This window comes from Centruroides vittatus, unplaced genomic scaffold (genome assembly GCF_030686945.1).
Source record: "Centruroides vittatus isolate TY-2023 unplaced genomic scaffold, ASM3068694v2 contig_474, whole genome shotgun sequence".
Lineage (NCBI taxonomy): Eukaryota > Metazoa > Arthropoda > Arachnida > Scorpiones > Buthidae > Centruroides > Centruroides vittatus.
Window position 1 is genome coordinate 3,130,314 of NW_027122266.1, and position 25,441 is coordinate 3,155,754.

Below are 25,441 nucleotides of genomic sequence, written 5' to 3' on the forward strand. Positions count from 1 at the left end.
TAATTATTTAGCTTGCGCGATTGTGCCAATTTTGAGTAGCCCACTTGACTGGTCGTGGAGTACTTTGAAGTGGAGGCAAGCATGATATATAGTTTTAGGGGACACACCCTCTAAAACTATATATCATGCTTGCCTCCACTCGAACACTGAGCGCGACCGATAGCGAACACCAAAGCGTACGACTACATGCGAAGCATGTAGATTCGGCAGTATACTGATACACGTTAAAAACTCATCTTTGGAGGCAAAAATCTCTTGAAGCGTCAACAATTCTGGGGGTGATGTGAAACTCCTCATTCAGAGCTTGAATCTTACCGTATCGGCTGGTGTCCCGTTTACAGAAAAGTACCAATAAAATATATTTATTGAAATTTTGATTTTGAAAAATTTGACATTTCACACTGAATAAGATTAATCAATGTCATATGACAGGTTTTTAAAAATAATCTATTAGCAATCTAATCACAGTATGTGCTAAAGCAGTGGTTCTTAACCTTGCTGGAGGTACCGAACCCCATCAGTTTCATATGAGCATTCACCGAACCAGTGGCGTGCCGTCATTGGAAGCGATGGAAGCGCCGATTCCACCTTCCAATGACCTTCCCTTGTATTTTATAAAATATAAATTTTCATATTAGAAAGAAGTTTAACGTACTTTGAATTAATTAAAATGAATATTTTATTATAACTGCATTATGTATCTTTTACAAATTTCTATACTACATGTGAAAAAAAAACGATAAGATTGCTATTGTATATTCGAATAATTCGGTGGCGGAAGGAATGTCGAAACCGGGTCAGTCTCCAATCAGCCAGATTATATAGGCATTAGCACATGCGGTTTACAGAGCACCAACCTCACCCGGTTTAGCTGGTAGAAGCGACACACGCGTACGGAGTCCAGCTTTATAACCCGGACCGGTTCTGAGCTGTTAGCCGCCTGCCTGTCAACTTGGCTGCGTTTCTTTATGCAGCGCTCGAGAAGCGCTTTACAGCGGACTCACTGAAACCCGTTTCTAAATGCAGCGCTGCAATGTAGCAAACCGTTTCTAAACGTTTGCTGCAAGAGGTCGCTGCAGCAAAGATAAAGCATGTTTTACGTTCGCTACACGTGTAAATCAAAATGGACGCTTGCATGTATAATGTTGTATTAACCAGCGAAAATAAAAATGTCGAGGTAACTGTCGACAAGAACATTATGGAAAGATTAACAACAGGTAAATTTACAGATTAAATGTACTTTCGAATTATTAAAGTATAGCCGTTATCGATTGTTTTTATATAATTCACTTAAATATAATTTAATAATTAATATATTTCATATAACACTTCAATGTACAGATTGAATAGACCATAATAATTGAAAAATTTTCAATTATTATTGTATATGAGTTCTTGTATTGTGATTAGAATTTATATATTTTCCAGACAATGCCTTTAAAGAACAGTATTTTAAATTAATGTTTTCCAGCCATGAGAACACAGAAAATAAAGGTTAGATATTTTTTAAATTATATAATCTATTAAATTATCTATTTTGTAAAATGTAAATGAAATGTAAATGTAAATTATATTTAAGTAGTTGTATGTATGGCTGATATTCTGAGATATGTTTAAATAAAACTTATAATGTGGATAAATGAAAAAAGTAATCTTATTATTTAAAATTGCAGTTACCTCAGATTTAAATCCTAAAAATACTAGTACGGGCTCAGTTCCATCAATTAACGAAGATAACAAATCAGATTCTGTAAGTATTTAATTGTATTAGGTTTATTTAAAATATATATTCTTTATATTTATGTTATTGAGTAACATGTCTAAGTAGCCTTTTTACTTAGTAACAGTAATGTTTAAGTGTAAATTTTATAAAACTATTTTAAATATGCTGATGAAATTTCATTTTTCATAGGAAACTGTTTGTACATCATTTGCTGTGAAAAAGCTTATTGAAATTCGCCAAGAAATGGACTCCTTATTTGAAAAACCGAATTGCAAAAAAGTGAAACTATGGGGAGATGTCTGTTTAAAAATGAAAAAAGAAGGCATCAACATAGGAGCAGTGGAGTGTGATCGGAAGTGGCGAAATTTAATTCTAACTTATAGGAGGAGGAAAGATCAGATGAGAAAATCTGGAAGTGGTCGACTTCCTTTTTGGGAATTTCATGAAGATTTCGACCACTTCTTTGGTTTAAAAGCTAATGTTAGTCCTTTTTCAGAAACACTGTTAGCTTCGACGGTACCTTCGAATTTCAAACATTAATGAAAATCCCTCATTTTCCAGGTGCATCAGAAAGAACCCTGTACATAACAATATTACAAATGTAATGTGTTAAAATAAAATGTACTCATACAAAAAAAATACAAGATTGTATAATTAATTTAAATCTAAATTTTATTTTATATGTACAGTTTCATACAATAAAAGCACTTAAAATATATTTTACTTCTCCATCAAGAAATCTGCAATTCTATTTCGTTTTTCTACAGCAGCTGCACGATTGTGTGTTCTTTCAGGAAAATCATCACAATCATCATCATCATCACCATCATGGTTATCAAGTAAGATGTCTTCTGGAATATCCTTTTCTCCTTTCTTAATGCATAAATTATGTAAAATGCATGCTGTCATAACCACTTTAGACATGGCTGCGATATTCTCCATATCTAAATATTTGAGTCTGCGGAAACGTCCTTTCAAAAGTCCTATAGTCTGTTCCACAACTACTCTGACTGAACTGTGTCTTTTATTATAAGTTTTCTCTTTTATAGTGAGAGTACCATAATCCTTAAATGGTACCAATAAAAAAGTATCTAAAGGATATGCAGAATCACCTAGCAAATAGTAACTGTTTCCTAAATATTTTTTTGGCTCCTGCAATAATAAATTGTATATTGGGCTTTGTTTCCACACCCGAGAGTCATTGGAACTTCCGGGCCATCCAACAAAAGCATCGATAATCTGCATTTCTGCATCACATATTATTTGTAACAAAATGGAATGTCGTCCTTTTCTGTTGTAATAGCTTTGGCTATCTTTTTTAGGTGCCTTTATGAATATGTGTGTTCCATCAACACATCCAACTACACCTGGCAATGGAATCTTTCGTAATTGCTCAAATTTGTGTACGGTGTCGTCCAAATTGTTTGATGGCCACTTAATAAAATTACTCAACATGGAACTCATTTTATTGCAAAAATTCATAAAACTTCTGTATGCATGACCTTTACTCAAACCAAATCTATCGGAAATGCCTCTGAAAGACTCTTGATTAGCAAGTGTCCATATACTTAACAAAACTTCTTTGTCTGTTGAAATAGAAGGTCGACCCATCTTTTTTTCATTTCTTGTTGTATTTATCAACTTTATAACTTCCTATAAAATAAATACATAAACGATAAGTTTTATTTAATGAACAAGAAAGAAATAACAGGCAGAAACATATAATTAATATTATAGTGCATACAGTAGACTAACTTAATTTACGAATGTTAGTACAATGACACTGTTCTTTGTTTAGTTATGCTGACAAGAAAAAATATATTATTAACTAATTTCCGAAACTTAAATGTAATTATAATTCGATTAACTTAACGAATATCAAAATTTGATTCATTTAAAAAACTTAATTTTCAGAAAATCTTACAGAATAACACATGTAAAACTAAATAAGCTATTTTATAAATTATAGCATTTTGTTTCCTATTAGAAAAAGTATTTAAAGTAAAACTTACTTCTGTAGAATTTCTTGAAAGTCGAAAATGACTCTGAAAGTCATCTAAAGAATATGAAAATACTATGTCTTCTACATAATTTTCTATCTTCTGTCTCTTCGTTCTGTTCATTTTTTTCGAAAGAGCAAGGCTCAATTCTTCATACTTTCGTTTTTTGTTTTGTCGTAATTCTTTAGCTAAAACACTTGTTTCGGCCGTAATCGAAATCAGAGAATATATTACGGCGTCCATCTTTAGCTCGAGCGAAAAGCGTTTCTAAACTATACTGCAGCGACGTGTAGCGATAGCTGCTCGTGACGTCATTTTCGCTACACTCTCGCTGCATAAAGAAACGCGGCCCTTCCAAGCAGCCAGATTATAGGCATTGGCGCATGCGCTTTACAGAGCACCAACGTCACGGTTTAGCTGGTAGAAGCGACACACGCGTAAAGAGTACGCGACTTTATATCCCGGAGCAGTTGTGGGCTGTTAGCCGCCTGCTAGATATTCGACCACCCTCGCCCGATTATGTGAATCATGAGCAGACTAGATCAACGGCGGGCAACCCGCGGGCCAGCTACGGCTGGCAAAAAGTTTCTATCCGGCCCGCGAGATCTTTAATAGATTATTAAATTGGAAAAATAACTATTAATTAGTTATTTTTCCAATTCTTTGTAATTTTCGAAAACGATAAAAAAATAAATGTAGTAATTAACTTTTTATTTATTTATTTCATATTTGCAGACTAAAAAAATTACGAGTCACAAGAAGGCGTCAATTAACTACTACGGCGCGGAAAAAAACGTAAAATTTATTCTGGCCCATGTTATAAAAAGGGTTGCCCACCCTAGACTAGATTTATAACAACCCAACCGATAGGAGTTTACTGGCACGTTTTTATGATAGTTCTGTATATTTGACAGGAGTTTAAAAAAACTCCATTAAAATATTTGATATATTTATTCTGCGTTTATTCCGCTCTCCCGTCTTATATTACTTACGGATTTCAATGTTAAACCGGTGATATTACGATTTAGTATGTCCAATCTGTAAGGGGGTGCAGAAAAAACGTGTACAATTCTAGTACAGTGTTAAAAATTAACTGTTACTTTGGCAGCATCATTTACAACCAAATTTAATGAATGAGACGTACAGTACATACAATGGTACAAAAAAAAGCTCTAGAATTTATTTTCCTTAAATTTACGATTTATACATCCGTTGTCATAAAAATTTGTCTTTCCACTTTTTTCCCAAGATTACAGATATTCAGGTACAAAGTAACTGGTTTCGACTTATTTCTACTTAAGAAGTGACTAAATAATTAAGAGATTAGGGAATGGGGACATAAATAAAATCCTGTTGAAAGAGCCAGAATTTTACTTCAACAAAAGCTTAACAGAACCAATCACTCGCTCAGTACAGTGGGAAACTGATTTCCGTGTACACCTGGTATTAAAACGAATTAGTTAGAAAACGAATGACTATTAAGTTTAACATAGTTAGATTTTTACAGCTACGGTGAGAAACGTTTAAAATTTACAACAGCCCTGTGGCGTCCTTTGAGATATACTAGTGATGCGACAAAAGAGGCATTTGACATTGACCGGTATCGGCACCCTCGGGATTTGGCACGCACACACTCACTACACACCTACCTGGACCGTCACTAGTTCCATCCATTAGCTACTCGTATCAAGATATTTGACTAAGTGGATTGTTTTAAGATTTAAAAAGTAAAGAATATTTTATGTTATTTTTATGTACGTTTCTTTACAAAGCTATATTTTAATTATAATTTTCTTTAAAAGTATATTAATACAATCGAACAATACATTGTACCAGGTATGTATATCCACCGCACATTTTATTTCACCGAGTAAGTTTTTATAATTTATTTTTAATTTTAGCCCTTATATCGTGGCTAGCGATTCAGAATGTAATTGTGATATTAAAAATACATTTAGAGAAGTCTACAGTTTTTACTGGCTTATCGAACAAATGAATACGAATGGACCCTAGACCAGTGATTCTTAACAGGGAGCCGCGGCCCTGGGGGTCCATAAGAAGTTTGCCGGGGGCCGCCAAATTATGCAAAATTTCCTTCAGAATATAATAAAAAGAAAATTGATGTATAATCCGAATATCGTATTGAAAAGTGAAACAAGAAAGATAAAGTTTTCCTATTTAGTTTTTATTTATTTATTTTGTATTTCTTCCTACATATAACTTTGTTAGTACAGAAGAAATAAATGTAAATATGCTACTTACACCGCAGTATTTACTTCTTTTATTCCAAAGCAATTTTAAGAAACTATTAATGCTTGGAATTTTAAAAATAATTAGGAAAAATAGTAGGCTTTGAAAATGTTAAATATTTTTGCAAAAGTTATGCAAAATCCTTACGACAAGTGGGCGTTTTAGTTTTAGTTTAGTTTTAGCATCGACATTGGATCGATTTATCGACATGTTTCTTATTTTATTTTCTGTTAAAAATTAATGAGTTTTCATGTTTAATTGTGAAGTTTGAATGTTATTTAAATAGATAATGAAATAATAAAGTTATGATTTACATTTATTATATAAAAAATAAAGCAATAATAAAAAAATCAATTTATTATAGATAAATTATCAAATTATCAAATATAAATTATTATTAAAAAATGGGGGTCACAAAAAAATTATGAAATATTTGGTGAGCGGCGAGTATAAAAAGGTTAAGAACCACTGCCCTAGACCATCACTGACACGCAATTAACTGATTGCCCTGGAAGTCGGCTTCTTACAGAAACACAGCTTCCCTGTCATCAAATGTCACGGCACGCCACTGCACCGAACCCCTTTTAATTGGAAAAATAAAATATAATTTTTCAAATTCAAAACATACGTATATATTTTATTGGTCTACAAAATAAACAAAACCATTATAGAACAAAACATTACGAACAAAGAACAAAACATTAAGAACAAAGAATAAAACATTAAGAACAAAGAACAAAATTTAAAATCAGTGTGACTGCTGCTGTTGCCTTTTAGACACCAGTTCGGAAATGCGAGGCTTTACCTTGGAAAGTGCCACTCGCATGTCATTTTCGCAACTAAGTCTGTTCCTTTTCTTCGTTTTAATGTCCAGCATCCTCAAAAAGGATTGCTCGCAAAGATATGTTGTCACAAACGGTATCAAAATCTCCAGAGCTTTCTTCGCAATAGCAGAGTACGTTACTGTTTGGTGGCACCAAAACGATGAGAGCGTTGTTGTTTTGAAGAGTTGCTGTTGAACCTGGCTCTGCTGAATTTCAATGATTTCATCCAGGTTTGTATCATTGACATCTGTTTTCTCAACATCAAACGTAAACGGCTGCCTCACCCATGCTGGATATAACTCTCTTGAAGGGTAGTACCCTTCAAGAGACTTTGCAAGCTCGTCTAAGTGCATGGAAATTGCGTGCTTCAGTTCCCCTGATACAGAAATATCTCCGATTCCAGGCACATCATAATTCTTATTTACACATTCGTCTAGCAGCGTAAAGTTTGCAAAGTTACCGTTTTCTATTCGTCGTTTCCACAACGGTAGCTTTTTTTGAAACGCCTTCAGGGCTTCTTCCGCTTCGATGATGTTGACACCACCGCCCTGCATCTGTTGATTCAGATGATTGAGAGCTGCGAAGATATCAGCCATGTACGCAAGCATGAGAATAAATTCAGAATTTTTGAAGCAATCTGCATGACCATGTTGGTGCTCTTGCAAAAACAGGGCTAATTCCTCACGTAGGGCAAAAACACGATTCAGAACCTGTCCCCGGGATAACCACCGAACGTTTGAATGGTACAGAAGTACCTCGAATTCAGACCCCATTTCTTTACACAACTCCTTGAAGATGCGGTGCCTCAGAGCACTATTTCGCACATAGTTCACGCATTCCACTACAATTTTTAAGACTTCTGCCAGTTTTGGAGGCATGGTTTTTGTTGCCAACGCATGCCTGTGTAGAATACAATGTGTAACAACGATGTGTGGTGCATCGGCTTTCACAGCGCACTTCACGCACCAGACTTTCTTCCCAGCATGGCTGGAGCTCCGTCCGAACAAACTGCAGAAACCATATCCCACGAAAGATTATTTTCTTTGAAGAAGTCATCCACAAGTTTCTTTACATCGGCTGCCTTAGTTGTTGTTGTAAGAGGCTTACATAATAAAAAAACTTCCTTTTAACGTCGTCTTTCACATAGCGCACAAATACTGCAAGCTGACTTAGACTGGAAACGTCTGTAGTTTCGTCGAGTTGAAGGCTGAATTTTGCCGGGCTTGAAATCAGATCTGCAACTACTTGGGCCAAGATATCTTTGCTCATGTCGTCTATTCTGTCACTGATGGTGTCATTTGAAAGAGGAATTTGGGATAACTTAACTTCAGCCGCTTTTCCCAGCATGATATTCGCCATCTTCAACACGGCTGGTTTTATGAGTTTTTCACCAATATTGTGTGGTTTGCCCTGCTTTGCGATAAGGTAAGCGACTTCGTACAATGCTGTAAGGATCGGTTTATCGATGGGTACAAAGCCGAGGACAGGCAGACTACCCTTTTCATCAAATCTGGCCCTCTTCACCTTGAATTCAGCGAGTGTTGTATTTTTGTAATTTCCATGCAGATTAAAGAAGTGTTCTCTTAGTTTTGCCGGTGCTAGACTAGAATTGCTCAACTTGGCATTGCAAATCATGCAACAAGGACGCTGACTCCCATCACGTTCTGTTATACATGTGAATCCATATTGTACATATTCGTCCGACCACTTTCTCTTTTTGCTCGACATAGTATGAAGGGATTAAAATATTAAAAAAGAAATCACACGACGTACAATCACGACAGTCACAATTCGAATACTGGGCGCACCAAATTTCCTGCAGCATAGAAAGGCCAAGCGATGTTGCGTGATCACCCGCAGCCAATGATAGCCGAGTGGGGCGTGTCATCACGAACGTATGAGTCGGGTGTGTGCTTGACCGTCTTGCAGGTCGTTTATACGTGTATTCGATTGGGACCTCTTCACTTTGTTTCAGTTAGAGAGTAGTAGAAGTTAGAGAGTAAGAGAAGTTAGTTTCCCAATAGAACACACGTTATGTAGCATTAGTTTTCGAAACCAATACGGTTTCTACGTCACGATGACGTCAGGTGGTTGACCTCCGCCGAACCCCTGAGACTGACTCGCCGAACCCCAGGGGTTCGGTCGAACCCAGGTTAAGAACCACAGTGCTAAAGTATTATTTCTAGTTTACTAGTTTAAGGTTGACTCTTATTTCAGGCATAAATATCTATTTATGCCTGAAATAAGAGTCAACCTGTAATCTAGTTGGGCATTAATAATATAAAAGTTGTCATTTGTGTGTGTGTAAATTTCTTATAACACCTGCAATTTTTGTCCAGTCCAGATGAAATTTTGGTTATACTGTAATTGTTTTATGTTCTGACAGAAAGTATATTTTGCGGAAATATCAGCTATAGAATAAAGGTTTTATGGATTTCGGATTGGTAATTGCACTTACGTTGCAGTAACATCATTCACCTCATTTAGTTCACGCTTGACAATGGAATTTTCTTTAAGTTGCATTTTAAAATATTTTGGCAAATGGCATTTTTTAAAGTTCATTAAATTTAAACTTTAAAAAAGATAGCAACATTACGTCACTTCTACAACAATTTAAAAAAAAATTTATAGTGACCACGTGAAATTATATTATCCAGTTGGAAGTAACAATCTAATGAGCTTGTTATTTAAAATGTATCGCACATTAACTATGCATTGACAGTCAGTATAAGATACTTAATTTGTAGAAACTTTAGCAACTCTTCTTGAATTTCTTGATATCTGTATTCTTCTCAATTCTTCAATCTCTACTTTCTCATAGAAACTAGTCCATCGTGCTTGATGGGAAAATTTCTAGTAAATAGATATTTATGCCTGAAACAGTGATTATAATGAGGATTATTGTTTAGGATTGCACAGTGTGCTTAATCAAAATTAAAAGAAAAAATATCAAGATGTAGTAGTTTATTTTTAAATTTTGCTATAAATAAAAATTTTCTTAGAACATACTTTTTAAAAAATTTTCTTATTACAAACCCTATTCATAATGTTTCTATTATTTTACTTTTCCGGCTCTGTTATATAACAGAGGGAAAGTATGGTGATTGATCGAAAAATGACCCTCCCCCATAATTCTTCAATTTTTGGACCTTGAAACATCAATAAATGCAAAGAAAATTTGGGGGTTTTTCTGTGTGTGTGTTTGTGTGTGTTTATGTTTGTGTTTGTGTGTGTGTGTGTGTGTGTGTGTGTGTGTGTGTGTGTGTGTGTGTGTGTGTGTGTGTGTGTGGTGATTTTGTTCACCCTTCTTTGAAACCTAATAACTCCTGTGCTTTTTGTCAAAAATTTTGGAGAGATAATGGCCGCAAAAATTAAAATAAACACACCATTTCATTGTTTTAGTAAATTTGGGAGTTATCTAACTTAAATTGTAATCAAACGTTGAAAAAATTATTTGTTTATTCAGGAAATCGCTCGCCTTCCGACGGAAACACAAAGATGAAAAAATGTTAATGGGAGAAATATAGTTATTTCATTAATTTATGAATTTATAGTACAATTCAAGAGACTTTTTGATTTACAGTATTGAAATAAAAATATTGTTTCGTTTAATTTCAGTAATTTTTGTTGCAATAATGGATCTTGTATGATAATACAGTATATTGAAGGCAATTGAAATTAATAGACGACTTCATTATTTCACAGAAATTAACTTGGCCTGTATGTTCAAAAAATAAAAGTACCCGAAAGGGATTTTACAAAGTGCCTTTAAACAAAATGGTTACCAATTTGACAGAACTTACGATTGGACTATAAAAAAGATTTAAAGAAAACTCACTCTAATACAATATGGCTGGATAATATTTGCATATTCAGGAAATGCGGTATCGTGCCCAAACAAAATTCAAACGAAGAAATAATAAAAAATTCTAAGTTAATGACATTCAGATTATAAATATTCTGTTGATTTTTTAAAATAAAAATTTAAAAAATATTTTAGTATACATTTTAATTATATATCATAATATTACAATTTCGACGGCTGGATGGCCGAGAGGATACGGTGTCAGTCTACTGCTCTGGGTGCCCGGGACTGATCCTGACGAATCGAAAACCCCAGGAATTTTTCAGGGAGTGCTCCGTCTGGATGTATCGGGCCCGTTCTCACCACCCACCCTTCCCCGTTGAAAGCCTGGCCGAACTCATAATGGGTTTGCCAAATTGTTTATCATATTAATTAAGGAATATATTTTTCGAGAGGGAAAAACGTGTTTATAAATTTGACATATACAAATAATTTTAACATTTCATGGCATAACTGTGTTTCTTCGCATAGAAATGTAGCGTAAAAACAGACTCCTTTTAGTGCCCATAGAGTACTAAGAGGACCTTTTCAAGCTCATTATAGGTTCGGCCAGCTTACAAAGATAACTGTCACACGTGAGTGCCGGTTAGACGTGTGGCCTGACCGCCGATAGAAGGCGCTGAGTCTGGTCTACTGCACGTGAAGATTTCCTTTGTCTACCAGCAGTTTTGTGTAAGACCTCGTGCTAGAGACTACTGTAGTCAGGGCCGGATTTACCAATCCGGGGGCCCTGGGCACAAATTCGGTGGGGGCCCTCTTTAAGAGTAGGCAAATTTGATGATTTAGAAAATTTACATAAAATACCGTACTTTTAACTAGATTTCAACTAGGAAGTTGTAAATTTCATTTAAAAATAAGGTTATTGTAAACATACTTATATTTTATTGTGTAAAACTAATTATTTTAATTTAATTGAAAAATATCTATGTAAAATTTTTTCCCGAAATTTTCCGATGGTTCATAGGTTTTTTATCGGGTTTGGTTTTCTTTGCCTGTGGCCCTCATGACTAGGTCACACTAAACTGTCGCAGTAATAAAAAAAAAATTATGTTTATACATAGTTTTGTGGGGGCCCTGGGCACCGGCCCCAAATGTCCATATGTAAATCCGGACCTGACTGTAGTTACGAGGTTCTTTGTTACTGTTGTTACTGACAATAAGGTTTATTCAGTCTGTGTAGGTCTACTCTACTTATTTCAGTGTTCAACGTTACCTAACGTTACATGGTGTCAGAATTAAACATTTGTGCTGATCGATCTGTTTGCAAGTTCTGCTGCCCGATATCGAATCGTCTAATATGGATAGAGCACCACTAAAAGCCCCAGCAGAGCTAGTTGTGACCGATGGCGACATGTCTATCATGTAGAAGCTGTGGAAACAGCGTTATGAATGGTTCGCGACCGCCACACAGCTATCGTCGAAACCACCTAATGTTCAAGCAGCGGTCCTCATGGTGGTCGTAGGACAAGACGCAACGGTCATCTTCAATACCTTTTCGCTCACGGAGGAGAAAACAGATCCACTAATAATCCTTGAAAAGTTTGATGCATATTTCGCTCCCCAAACAAATGAAAATATACCCGCTGGTTGTTCAACAGGCACGTGCAGTCGGAAGGTGAGTCGTTTGATAAATTCTTGACCGACCTTAGAACCAAAATTCGGGAATGTAATTTTAGTATACAAGAGGACAGTCTCTTAAGAGACAAAATAGTGTAGGGCATATGCTCCGGTACGATTAGAGAACAATTGCTCAGAGAACCCACTCTGACGCTGGATCGTCCTATTCAGATCTGTATAGCCAGCGAGTCAGCGTCCGTTCAGCTGCGAGAGATGCAACCTAGAATGGAATTTGTGAACAGTGACATGAATTCGCTAAAATTCGCGAAAAGACGATGATCCTAGCAATTCAAGCAAATAATGCTGCAGAGCGTTTGTGTTAGCGATGCAGCATGTTGCTTGAGTATCAAAAGTGTCCAGCATTTAAGGTCCATTGCCATCAGTGTTCAAAAAAAGGGTCATTACGCTAGAAATTGTCCTAGACGGCAAGTCGCAGCATATTTGTGAAGTGAAGCTCCCTGAGGAGTCGGACGGAGAACACGACCGTGACTGTTTGTGTCGGAGTTGCTCCAGGACCAACCTACCTGTCCGAGTGTTTCCCAATCATGGCGTGTTCCCGTTAGATCCTCTGGTGGAATTTCCACAGTGTTCAAGTTGGACACCGGAGCAGATGGTGACGTCGTACCATTTTCCTTAGTTTAACACCTTAAGCTAAAAGTAATCCCTAGTGTCGTACGTCGTATTCGTTCCTTCAACCACACTTATACGCCAGTGCTACGTGAATGTGTTGCTAGTTGTGTTGTGGAACCTCTTCGTAGTAAAGTTGGGGAGGGAAATTCTCCCTCCCAAATGCCCCTACAAAACATAAAGACAGTGAGAAAACGAGATCATTCATTTATTGTCTAAGGCCAATATTATTACCTTTATCAGATAGTCTTTCTTCTCGAACGGTGTCACGAGGAGAGCGAAGGACCTGACCTGGCCTAGCCTAATCTAACCGGAAGCTCAATCCTCATAACAGCTGTTTGGGAAGAAAGGTCGCGTCCGGTGAAGAAACATGTCATGTCCAGGTGTCACAATCGGGAGTCAAATCCGTTGTCGTCGACCGAGTGTCACGTTCGGGAGACAAGTCCGTGAGAACATCCGGGTAATAGGTCACGTCCGAGTAAAGGTGTCATGTCCGGGTGAAAAGTGTCGAATCCGGTCAGAATGTCGCATCCGGGTGCAAAGGACAAGTTGGGAAAAATCGAAGAGGATCACCGCCTAGGCCAAGGGAACCGCAGCAACAAAATCGCCGTTCCTCGACTTCGGCGGCGCTCTCCTCCGATTCTTTCCCGTTCTGACTTCCGGGAGGCGTTGGCCCCATCGCGATCATCGACGAATCGGCAGACCCCACGGAAATGGGAAGTGACATCGAACTCCGAGAAATCACTCCCTACGTCTTCCACAACGAGGCCTGTGGCCGGCTGATCCCTGACTACCTTGGCCAAGTGGAATGGACTCAGAACTGTCCCGCCTCCGGGAGACTGCCATGCCACATGCACTCGGAGAAGGTCGTCACCACTCACTGCTTTTCGCTCGACGATCTCAAACGACAACGAACTAATCGATTGGGGAGAGACCCATTCGAGCCCACGGTCCTCGAACGTCTCATCGGAGCCGTCCGAGGAACCCACTCCCTCCGGCGTCACCGCATTCTTCCGTCGGAACCTCCGGCGAAACCACGCCAACATCTTCATTCTGAAAAAATAAAATTTGCAATTAGTCGATTGAAACAAAAGCTTAAATTCTTCCGAGAAAAGCAAAATGCTCACCGCACTTTTCTTTTTAAATCTAAAAGATTCGATCGAATCCGAAGCGCAAACGGGCAATCACGAACGATGTGCCGAGATGTCTTCTGGGACCGATTCTCCAAGTAATATTAAATAAATTACGTCTAGGGTCAATATGGACTAAGACTTAAGATTAAAGATTTTTCAGATAAGACTTTTCGAAAAGTCCGCAAACCGCAAAAAATAGCACGCAATCAAAGAGCACAACAGAAACAGGTCCGATTCCAAGCAGAAACACAATCGAACTGCGAATCATGTGTGACGAATTTCGAACAAACGTTAAAAGACGCGTCAACAATGTTCGAATTACGTAAAAATTAGAATTAAAATACATCAATTTTATTTTTTAAAAAATTAATTTAAAATATTTTTGACAAGACTGTCTTGTTTATTAAGTCGTACTGCCTGCTGTCTTATCAGCTTAGAGGTATGAAGGAGTATACGTCAGGAGTTAAAATTTGGCACAGAGTATTAGGTGCCCAAATCAAGCGCGCATAAAAAACCAGACTTATAGATAGTCGAAGGACCGAGAACCGAAACACAGTAAAATACAAAATGGCGACACTAAACAGGCAGTGGTGAGAGATTTGCGCATGCGTTGCTCGTTGGTAAGTTGGAAATACGAATATTGTGAAATCGAATTTTGACGAACGAATATTTGAAAACAACCCACTTACTTGTCCCGTGCTATTTCCCACATATTTCTGGTCGCCACGTGCTAACTTTAACCAGAGTCGTTAGATTAACTGGTCTTTCGACTCATAGTTCAAACTTAGCTAGAGCCAATTTTTGCCGCTAGTTGGCGCCACTGTTGGCAGAAGAGCCTTGTTCTTACTTTGGATATACAGAACTCAATGATTTCGACCTATAATAATTGTTTTTTTTTAGCTACATAAAAATGCCAACGTGCTTTGCGCCAGGATGCAAGGCAGGATATAAGTCATCGAACGAGAAGAGACATTTCTTCCGTGTTCCTAGCGATAAGATTGAGAAGTGGATGCGATGCATTCCACGAGACGACAAGAAGCTAACAAGTAAATGTTATGTTTGTGACGTACATTTTGCGAGTAGATTTATTTTAAAAACCTACTCCCATGTTATAAATGGAGAGAAAGTAGAAATTCCACGAGATCGCTGGGCATTAACGTCAGATGCATATCCATCAAACTTCCCTAATTGTCCTAAGTACATTAGTAAGTCTGTACCTCAAAAACGATCAACGCGATGTCTCACAAGAAATGAAGAACCATCTACGAAGAGATACCGAAAAGTCAATACCAAAGGTAAATATTTATATGTTTTTTATGTAATCTTAATCCTTAGTGAGCCATGTAACTTTTTGCCCTTGCCTGAGTTGCAGTGGGTCTCTCGGACCCTGTGTTTTAATATAAATTTTTCGATTGGAAGCTTAAGACATCTAGTCTAAGTAAAATCAAATAAAAAAACGTTCTAATCTCATGTTGATCGGGCCGAAAAGTTGGAAAAATATAAATTTTTTCAGTATTTTTAAGGAACATTTTATATTTAAAAAATGCTAACTAAAGATTGAGCTGGGTTTGTGAGACCCACTGTGATTCACTGAGGGCTATCTCTCTGTGGCCTAACTTTTCTTATAAATACTTTAAGATTAATTGTCTGATTTTTTTTATATTTTTTTATCAATCATTAGATTTGCATGATACACACTCTCAAGTAACAACTGTAGAAAATGAAATAGAAGAACCCTCCACATCTGAAGCAGCAACTACACAGCATCCTGAGCTGTTATATGTCAATAAAATCTCTGCTTTGCAGTCTGAATTGTTAAAAGTCAAAGAGGATTTGTATCGGTGCAGAAAGCAAAAGATGATCTATAAGAAGAAACTGAAAACTCTTCAAACAGAAAATCTCAAGCTTCATCAAGAAAATGCTGAACTTAAAATAAAACAGTTGTCAGCTGATAAACTTGATTCCTTACCACCGAGACAGAAACTTGTAATAGAGCACATGCTGAAAGCATGCCATATAAAAAGCAAAAAGGGTATGAGATATGACATTAATTGGTTACTTGACTGTTTGCTTTTAAAAATTAGGTCACCATCTGTCTATGAATTTTTGAGAAATAATGATTACTTGCCTTTACCTTGTCAGTCTACACTGCATCAATATATCAGAGGCATTAATGCCAAATTTGGATTTGATGAAGATCTTTTTGTTATTTTAAAGTCAAAATTGGAGACTATTCCACAAACAGAATGCCAGGGAGTTTTAATTTTTGATGAAATTACACTTCAAAAACATATAGAACTTTCAAAAGCTACTGGTGAAATGATTGGACTTGTTGATTGTGGTGATAATTCTGTGTTGCCACAGAGTGAATTTACAGCAGGTGATCATGGCCTAGTGTTTATGTTCAGACCTCACTTTGCTAGTTGGGTACAATGTATTGGCACATTCTGTTCAAAAAGCTCTGTCCCAGGTTCTACTGTTGCAAAACTTATTTTGCAAGCAATTATTCATTTAGAGCAGTGTGGTATAATAGTCAATGCAATAGTTTGTGATGGTGCCAGCACAAACAAAGCAGCTTTAAAAGCTTTAGGAATTTGTGCAGACACAAATAATGTACAATGCTCATTTACAAATCCTGCTGCAGATAGACAAGTACTGGCAATTATTGATGTACCACATATTTTAAAATGTATGCGAAACAATCTTTTGAAAAGTAGATACTTTCAGGTAAAACTAAGAAAATAAAGTGTTTTCACCTAATTTATAATATAAGCCATTGCATTATTCTTCATTTTTACTTTTAGTTTCCTGAAGGAAGGGTTGAATTACAGCATTTTAAAGCAGTTGTTGATGAAGATTCCAAATTACCAAAGGGATTAAAGGCATGTCCCAAAGTAACTGAAATACATGTTAATCCCAATAACTTCCAGAGAATGAGTGTATTGCTGGCAGCTCAAGTAACACTTTTTTTTTTTTACTTATATAATCTGATTTGATAAGAATACTTTTATTTATCTCATTTCTTTATAGATATTTAGTAATACTTTTGCTGATGCTATGCTGTTTTATAAACAGCGTGAGGTTGCTAGCCTAAAGAATGCAGATGTTACAATAAGTTTCATACGTCGCATCAATGCTCTTTTTGATGCTTTAAATCGCAGATTGCCACAGGATGGAATCAGACATGATTCAAATGATCTCAAGGTAATAGTAATGATTCACTAGGAAAAACTATAAATGTTTTAATAAACAACTTTTTTAAAATAGGTTATTGAAGAATCTCTAGAATGGTTAAATAGATGGGAAACATTCAGATTACAGATTGAAAGCAGTGATCAAAAGGGATTTTTGAGCCACCAGACAGCAGAAAATCTACGCTTGACGCTAACTAGTATCTCAGCACTCATTAAACAATTGCTTCCAAACTCATATTATATCTTGACAGCTCACTTTAATCAGGACCCATTAGAGGTAAAACTGACTTAGTGTAATGATTATATAATCTTGTATTAAACTCTTAACTTATGTTTTCTTTTCAATTAGCGTTTCTTTGGAATGATAAGACAAGGAAGTGGAAGCAATTCTCATCCCACAACAGTACAGTTCTTATACCTGTATAGACTGATGACTGTGTACAGTTTGGTTCGTCCTCCCAAACGAGCATCAGTTCAAACTGATCCTGGATCTTCCCTTGTTACTTTAAAAAATCTTCTTCAGAGTCATAAAAAACCATTTAAGGAAGTTCAAGAACAATTGGAAGAACATTTACAAAATTTGCTTTGTAATCCAAGCCTGCCCTGTGGAGATCCTACTGATAATGAATTATTAGATCACGATTATTGTGCACCAGAAACATTTAAGTTTATTTTACATTATTTAGGAGGTTACATTGTTCGTCATCTGCTGCCATCACTTGGTTGTGATGAATGCAAAAATATATTAACAGCAAAACCTGAAGATGCTGCACCAGAGAAGACATTTACATTCATCAAATCTCGAGGAGGTTTGTTATATCCAAGCTATAAGCTTTGCCAATTGATGTACTGGGCAGAAAGCAAAGTATGTGAACAATTAACAAACCCAAACATGAATGTTTATTTTTCAATAATGGATATTATATTAAATCAGTGTTCTGTTACATTGATGATAGGATGCCACAATGCTGGTCACAAGTCCTACTTGACCTCCAGATTTTTGCACTTTTTTGTTACCTGTCGATTGCATTTTTTCACGCGAACGATTAATCAATCATTTATTTCATCAATTGAAAGTAAAAAACATAGAAAAATTTCTCACTTAAAGTAAATTTTAATAGCGCAAATAATAATAATTATATTATAATTATAATTATGTGTAATATAATTTGTTTGTATGTATAATAAATTTTTAACGTATAATAAATTGGCATAATAGCACAATTTAATAATTGTACTATTATTTCAGTTTTGTTCCTTGTCATTTATTTAACTGAATATCAATCTTTATTAAATAAACATTTCTCAGCGATGGAAGGTGTTTAATGTTTTATTAAGTGTCATTTATTTATCCATAAACCTGGTTTTGGGTTTAAATAAAAGCCTTTTCATTCTTATAATAAAATTCATAGAAAATTATGAAATCGAACTCGAAGGTTATATAACTTTCAATTAAAAAAAAAATATTCGACCTCACTGCGATTCGATCTAGCGCTCTTGTAGTGATTGCAATGCCCCTGGTGGTAACATTTGTCTCTAGTTGATTTTAGCTACTAGCGAAGATAGTCGAAAGACCAGTTAATCTACCGACTCTGCTTTAACCGATCGACCGGAGATATCTCAATCCTCCTACCGGTACATATACAATCCAATATATCTTCCTAAACCTTTACGTTTCCGGTACCCAAGACGAAAATTAACACACAACTAACGTTTTCGATTCTCCTCCGAGATCTTCGTCAGGTTTTTTTGACTGTTTTTTACGATAGTCTCCTGTATATTAAATGCATGTTGGATCCTTCGCAGTTATTGCACGCGGGAGATGTTCTATCCTTTGAATTTCGAAAGCATTCGATTTTCATCGCATTCCATTTTCAAAACAGTCAAAAAAAACCTGACGAAGATCTCGGAGGAGAATCGAAAACGTTAGTTGTGTGTTAATTTTCGTCTTGGGTACCGGAAACGTAAAGGTTTAGGAAGATATATCGGAGATATCTCATTTCATCATCGGAACTTTTTGAAACTAGATGGCGCATCGTTATAATTTTATATTAAAACTAACTTCCGAAATAGAATTATTTTTTTTTTTAAATTTATTAATATATATATATATTTCGTTTGTGCAAAATAAAAAAATAATTGCGAACGATACAATAGCCACTGTTATTTTTTTCAAAAACGAAATTTTCGCATTGACAAGAATTCAACCTGGGGCGTCATGCGACGAAGAGAAATTTCAACATTCGATAAGTTAATTTCAATGAAAATGCATGGCGGAAGATCTCGTGGTCGTGGCTGTGGCCGGCGAAGTTTGAATGATCGCGCTCAAAACCAGCGATACCAAAGATGATTGGAGAATGAGAACGAGATCCGCCGTGAGCGTCGAAGTGATCCCGCTTAGTAGTGAGTCTCCGAGACATAGTCTTGTCCTAAATACGACCTTGCAGTTTTACTTGTTTCTTTTTTAAATACAGTGGATCTTCGTTATAGCGCTGCTCACTATACCGCGCACTCGGTTATAGCGCGGGCGATGTTCGCGACGCGATAAGCTCAAACACGTTTATACAGGTCCATGCGGCGTTAGCGAGTAGCGCATTTTATTGTTACTGCGTATTGAGTACAGGTACTCCTCACTTTACGACCTATCTGCTTAACGACCACTCGCACTTACGACCAATCGAGTTTCGATCTGCAATTCGGGGAATTCCCTTTCTCAGCTTTAGTGTCGGTCAGTGGCGGATACATGCACACTAAGCGTACTATAATAGTCCTATAGTACTATAATAGGCTAATAGCGTATTATAATAGTCTTTTTATGAATAAATTTGAAGCTTGTTGCATAATTTGTATAATTTTACAACGATGCTATATTCCCGGCGCAAGCTTCTCGCTTATCGACCAATTCGCTTAACGACGTAGTCGTTGGAACGGAACTCGGTCGTAAAGTGAGGAGTACCTGTAATTGTGTATGTATTGAGTTTCTGCATGTATTTTGAATAGTGTTTAATTATTGTATGCATGATGAGTAAAAGAAAAGCTTGACATTATTGCTAAAGTAAAGAGGTGAATCGCGTTACACCGCGCCGCTCGGTATAAGGGAGGATGCACACATGCGGCGCGGCAAAGAAAAGTGGTGTCGCAAACGCATCTACTCCGCTCGGCAGCACGACCACACAAGCGGCAATCCGCTTACATTTCTGCGCACGCGTTCAGTATTCAAGATGGCGAACGATTCCGACACTGTCGCTATCCACGTGTTTACAAATTTTGTTTTGTACGGTTTGCTTTATTTAGCTAGAAGATTTTGTCGAAGATTCGAACGAAGATATTGGATTATATTGGAAGATATTTTCTTGGATCGAGAAAGAACTGGTGTACAAAATACACTTATTCCTCGATTAAGGTCTCTCGATAAAGAATACTATTTCGAGTAAGATTCGGTTGTTTTGTTCTTGAATTAAATTATATATGATTATTTGTGTACAATTTGTGTTAAATTTATTATCCTTTCCTCTTTATTCTGATATTTGTTATCTCGGTTAATCGCGTCGAACTTTCCGCCATTAAAACACCACGTGGTTGTATTTTCTCACATGACTACCAGACGAACTGTTATTGGCTGATAGAAACGCGTCTTGGCGGCGACCTCCCCAAAGATAGAATTCAACCAACTTTTGCGGCACGAGAAAAGCGGCACAAAATCGACTTCTGTGGCGAGAAAAGTGACGTCATTCTGCCACTTTTCCTTGCCGCCCCTCATGTGTCCATCCGGCTTAACGCGGTTCACCTTATAACGCGGGTGTTGTTTCCCGCCCGACATGCGCGTTATATCGGGGGTCCACTGTATTGCTTCAATCATTTTCTTGTGTTCGGAATTTGATAAATAAATTATCTTCTGCATTTACATGGTGCAGAATGTCCACTGTGGAGAGGTAAAAGACGATCTTTTTAAATTCTAGTCTTGTCTTGAGGCTTGACCATCTCCGAAGATTGTCGAAATTCGTTTGAATACGTCGATAAATATCTTTTTTCGTCCATTTTCGGCGATAACATGAAATAAATCAAATTCTTAGGATTTCGATTTATTTCGACCAATATTTGCTTTTCGGAGAAATTCGTAGGTCGCCGTCGTTTCGCATATTAATGCAACATCAAACTAAATAAAGTTAATATTTAAAAAACGGAAAAATACGAATAATACGGCCGAACGAAAATGAAGTTGGAGATAACTGGAAAACCGACAGAGAATAAACAGATTGAGTTAGGGAGGAGTGACTATTCTCCTCGAATTTCTGACTTTTTAAAGGATCTCTTCCCTAAAGTCTTAATTCGATCGGTTAATTTGACACATCCGTTCGACTTGGTCCGCGAGTGTTGATCCAACATTGAAACTTTCGCTCGTATCCTTCTTCTTTTTTTTTTTTTAACTCTTTCCGCCCTTTGGGCACTAAGAGGGCCTCTTTTAGTAGGTCCATTATGGGTTCGGCCAGGCCCACAATGGGGCGACCGGGTGGTGAGGGACGGGTCTCGACATATCTGAACGGACCACCCCCGAAAAATTCCTGGGTATTTCTCGACCCGTTCGGATTCGAACCCGGGTCCCCCAGAGCAGTAGGCTGCCACCTTGAGCGCTCGGCCATCCGGCCGCTGCTCGTATCCTTCAGGCCATGATATTTTATTTACTGACGACTAAGAATTTTTTTTCCCTTCATTACTTACAACGCGACAATTTTGCTTTCGAAGGAATACTACATTTATTTCCAAATTTTGTCATGTCTACGAGTCAAAGCTGGATTTTTCCCATCGACATTCTAAACATTGCAATCTGTTAGTTCGCGTCGACCCGTGACCTCAGGAGGCTGCAATTTGAAAAAATTGTAGACCTATAAATTCCCTCCGTCTTCTGTCCGTCTGTCTTAATCTCGGAGTTAGATGAAATCCGAGACCAGTTATGGAAACCTTAGAGACAGGATGCCCTAAGGTTACCATATCTGGTCTTGGATTTGCTTCTTTATTTTTCACATGTGTATCGTTTTGAGTATTGATGATGATACTCGCTAATTCTTCTTCAAGTTATTTTTTCAAGAACTGCCTTTGGAAATCCTCTATTTTTGAGTCCAATTTTTTGGATTGCAACCAAAAAGAGCTCGGTACGGTGATCTCCCGATAATCCGATGTAGCTAGCAATTCTCCTGCCATTGTACGAAGTAGCAGCCAATACTCCATTTTTTTGAAGTGTTTTCTTGCATCCAACTACGAAGCATGTTTTCAATTTTTCTGCTTCTTTCTATTTTCCCTTGAGTCTGTGGATGACGATGAGTTCAAGCGGGATAATGCATTCTGGCCAGAGCGATATCAATTTCTGAATGATATTTGACAGAAATTCACGACGTTTTTTATTTTGAAGGATGTGTGGAGCTCCAAATTCAAGAAACATTTTAAGGTGTTCGAAGGCTACCCATGTTGCTCTTTTAGGGTGTAATGGTCTTAAATGAACAAACAGTAGCATTATCTTGATAATTCAAAAGCCATCTGAACTGTCCATTAGCGAATGACTTCAGGTCAATCAAATTATCCTGGCCTCTTACATTAAAATTTTTTGAGGCAATCGGTAGACTAACAAAACCTTTACGAAGTTGTGATCTTCAAGCAGACTCTACACTAGAGAAACAAATAAGATATTCCATTTATCGGCTTTAAAATTGAATACTTATTTATTAGAGCATAATCATTTTCTCATCATCTATAACAGTGATTCTCAATTTTTTTTTGTCACGGTACGCTTTTAATAATTTAAAAATTTGGCGGCACACACGGTTACTTTGGTAAGTACCGCAGGACAACCGGTGACGTCATAACTGATTTTTAAACGCAGTCGGTTATTTAGGTCACATTTTCTTAACGCCTTGGTAATCACCGGTAACATCGGTTACAATTTCCAAACGTGCTCTAGGAAGGTAGAGCCGATTAAACTGCTTGTCTGACGTCGATTATGTATAGATATTCGCAATGGTGGCACACTTCAAATATCTCGCGTCACACTAAAGTGCCGCGGCACAGTGGTTGAGAATCACTGATCTATAACGTCATACTTAGTACTACAGTGATATTGTACAGATTTTCGTCCACAAACTACTACAAAATTTGCTTTCGTATTTTTTACTTCCATCATAACCTCTAATACGCGCTGTTTGGTCCATGGTTTCTTTAATGACGACTCTCTCCCCTCGTAGAACTTATTTGTTTTCATATAAAATTCTTTTTTCGATTTGTTTCGCTGTTCCCTAAAACACTATCTCCTATTCTCTTATGTTTGAAACAGCGAAAAAAAAATTATCCGAACCAACTACGTTTCCTAAGATCGCCATCTTGTCTAAAAGACGACCCTTGGCGGCCGGGAATGTTTTACAATATGGCTGGACGAGTCAGTCTTTTTACAAAATGGCTAGAGTTAGTAAGCCATTTCGTAATCAATTGTAACTATTACATAAAGGCTGCAAGCTTTAGCCGTTTTACAAAATGGGTACGATTCGACAGACTAATTCTAAAAGAAACGTTTCTTCGATAAAAAAAAAAAAAAAAGGCGACGTTTTGTAAAAAGACCAGCCTTTTTTCCAAAATTTTACAATTATTTTGAGATATTGTATATATATACAGTCAGCGCCGGATTAAGCCTCTAGCGGGCCCTAGACAAAATTTAAATTGGGGCCCCATTTAAGTAAGTTGCTTCTAAACAAATCTTATATAATGTCACATTAGCGTAGCTAGCATGGGTGACACCCGGTGCGGATATCGTGATGTCACCCCAAGTCACACCGTAGTGTCACCCTTTTTAACTCTTTTATAAAACACTATTGAATTGCAATATCTTCGCACTCGAGCAACTTGAACGCTATATCGAATATGCGATGTCGCGACGTATAAGTGTAGATTTAGAAAATAAATCATAACCATCCATACATCAGTACTACCACGAGGCGCGGCCCTAAAAATATTTCTAGATGGCGCGAGAGATCCCGTGGCGTACTGTACATTACTTCTGACACACGGGTGGATGTTGACCTTTTTCTTTTTTTTAGGTAATGGCGAGTCGAGCGAAGCTTAGTAGGAATTGTTAAATACAGCCTTTTCTGTCCTATTTCTTAAATCATTTTTAACTCCTTTTCAAACAGAGGAGTCTTCTGCACTGAAGCCGGGCCCCTCCGAATTACGGGCCCTAGACATTTGTCTACTTTGCCTATTCGTTAATCCGGCCCTGTATACAGTACATGATGGAATAAAAAGAAAAAAAAAAAAACACACACAGATATACTGTACAACATACCTGTATATAGTGGAACCTGGATAACTGGAATCTGTCGGAGGAGAAACTTCGACTTCGAGTTATGGAGGTTCGGCTTAAAATCTGGAATAATGGTTTTCTTCACATGTCCATCACCTAAATAGGGGTCAGTTTCTCAAAGAAAGTCTCCCCGGGCTACACCCTCTTGGTAGATTGTCGTCGAGGACGGCCTGAAAGCCGAAGCTGTGTTTTTTTCTTTATTCTTTCCATTCTGTGGACACGAAAGATTTTTTCATGCCTATTATGGATAATGAGGGATGGATTCCGACATATCTGGATGAACCATCCCGAAAAACCCCAGGAATTTTTTGGAGTAGTACGTCTCGGATACGTCAGGTCTCACTTCTCAACATCAGTCGTCCATTGCGAACATAGCCGAAACCATGAAAAAGGTCCCCTTCAATGCCCAACAGAGAGGTGGAGTTTCCGGGTGTTTTCACATTAGTAAATCTATGTTGGGACTAGTTTACCATAAGACCGCCCGGGAGGCATCCCCATCGGTAGATCGACCATATATCATGTTGTTATAAACGAATAAAACCAAACCTGATTTAAGCCAAAATTCCAACGGGTTAAGATATGGAGCTCGAAATCAAATGGACTCGCTCTTTGATCTCGTATAATTTTCTATTACGCACAGTATATTACATTTCATTTTTACCGTTATATAAGCCTTATATCTTTTCAGTATTTATTTCTTTAATATTATATATATATATATCAACAACACACAAAAGTATTTTGAAATATTAAATATGTTATTATTTAACATTTCAAAATACCTTATAATTGCTAATCACGATGAAATCTGGTTTAAAAAAAATCTTATAAATAGAAAGGTTACTACTGTAATTCCATTATGAGTG

General features: G+C 37.0%; 4 protein-coding genes across 4 annotated transcripts; 1 reads left to right on the plus strand and 3 right to left on the minus strand.

Annotated features, from left to right (window-relative positions):
• Positions 1–1,639: 1,639 nt before the first annotated feature.
• On the plus strand, positions 1,640–2,263 carry LOC136977735 (uncharacterized). Its single transcript, XM_067273284.1, has 2 exons — positions 1,640–1,750; positions 1,913–2,263. Exons 1-2 carry the CDS (start codon positions 1,640–1,642, stop codon positions 2,261–2,263), a joined length of 462 nt encoding a protein of 153 aa, XP_067129385.1.
• Positions 2,264–2,443: 180 nt separating this feature from the next.
• Positions 2,444–3,966, minus strand: LOC136977736 (putative nuclease HARBI1). Its single transcript, XM_067273286.1, has 2 exons — positions 3,736–3,966; positions 2,444–3,376 (listed from the first exon to the last, which is right to left on the minus strand). The coding sequence occupies exons 1-2, from the start codon at positions 3,964–3,966 to the stop codon at positions 2,444–2,446; spliced, it is 1,164 nt and encodes a 387-aa protein (XP_067129387.1).
• A 2,755-nt stretch (positions 3,967–6,721) lies between these two features.
• Positions 6,722–7,675, minus strand: LOC136977737 (protein FAM200C-like). The gene has a single exon (XM_067273287.1). The coding sequence runs from the start codon at positions 7,673–7,675 to the stop codon at positions 6,722–6,724; it is 954 nt and encodes a 317-aa protein (XP_067129388.1).
• Positions 7,676–7,865: 190 nt separating this feature from the next.
• LOC136977738 (protein FAM200C-like) lies at positions 7,866–8,525 on the minus strand. The gene has a single exon (XM_067273288.1). It carries the CDS (start codon positions 8,523–8,525, stop codon positions 7,866–7,868), a length of 660 nt encoding a protein of 219 aa, XP_067129389.1.
• Positions 8,526–25,441: the final 16,916 nt, after the last annotated feature.

Bases quoted from the DNA above. Each gene is read 5' to 3' on its own strand.
- LOC136977735 (XM_067273284.1), top strand. From the start codon at position 1,640: ATGAAAAAAGTAATCTTATTATTTAAAATTGCAGTTACCTCAGATTTA. The intron at 1,751-1,912 runs GTAAGTATTTAA...CATTTTTCATAG, and splicing joins AAGATAACAAATCAGATTCT to GAAACTGTTTGTACATCATT.
- LOC136977736 (XM_067273286.1), bottom strand. From the start codon at position 3,966: ATGGACGCCGTAATATATTCTCTGATTTCGATTACGGCCGAAACAAGT. The intron at 3,377-3,735 runs GTAAGTTTTACT...TTTATTTTATAG, and splicing joins TTTCAAGAAATTCTACAGAA to GAAGTTATAAAGTTGATAAA.
- LOC136977737 (XM_067273287.1), bottom strand. From the start codon at position 7,675: ATGCCTCCAAAACTGGCAGAAGTCTTAAAAATTGTAGTGGAATGCGTG.
- LOC136977738 (XM_067273288.1), bottom strand. From the start codon at position 8,525: ATGTCGAGCAAAAAGAGAAAGTGGTCGGACGAATATGTACAATATGGA.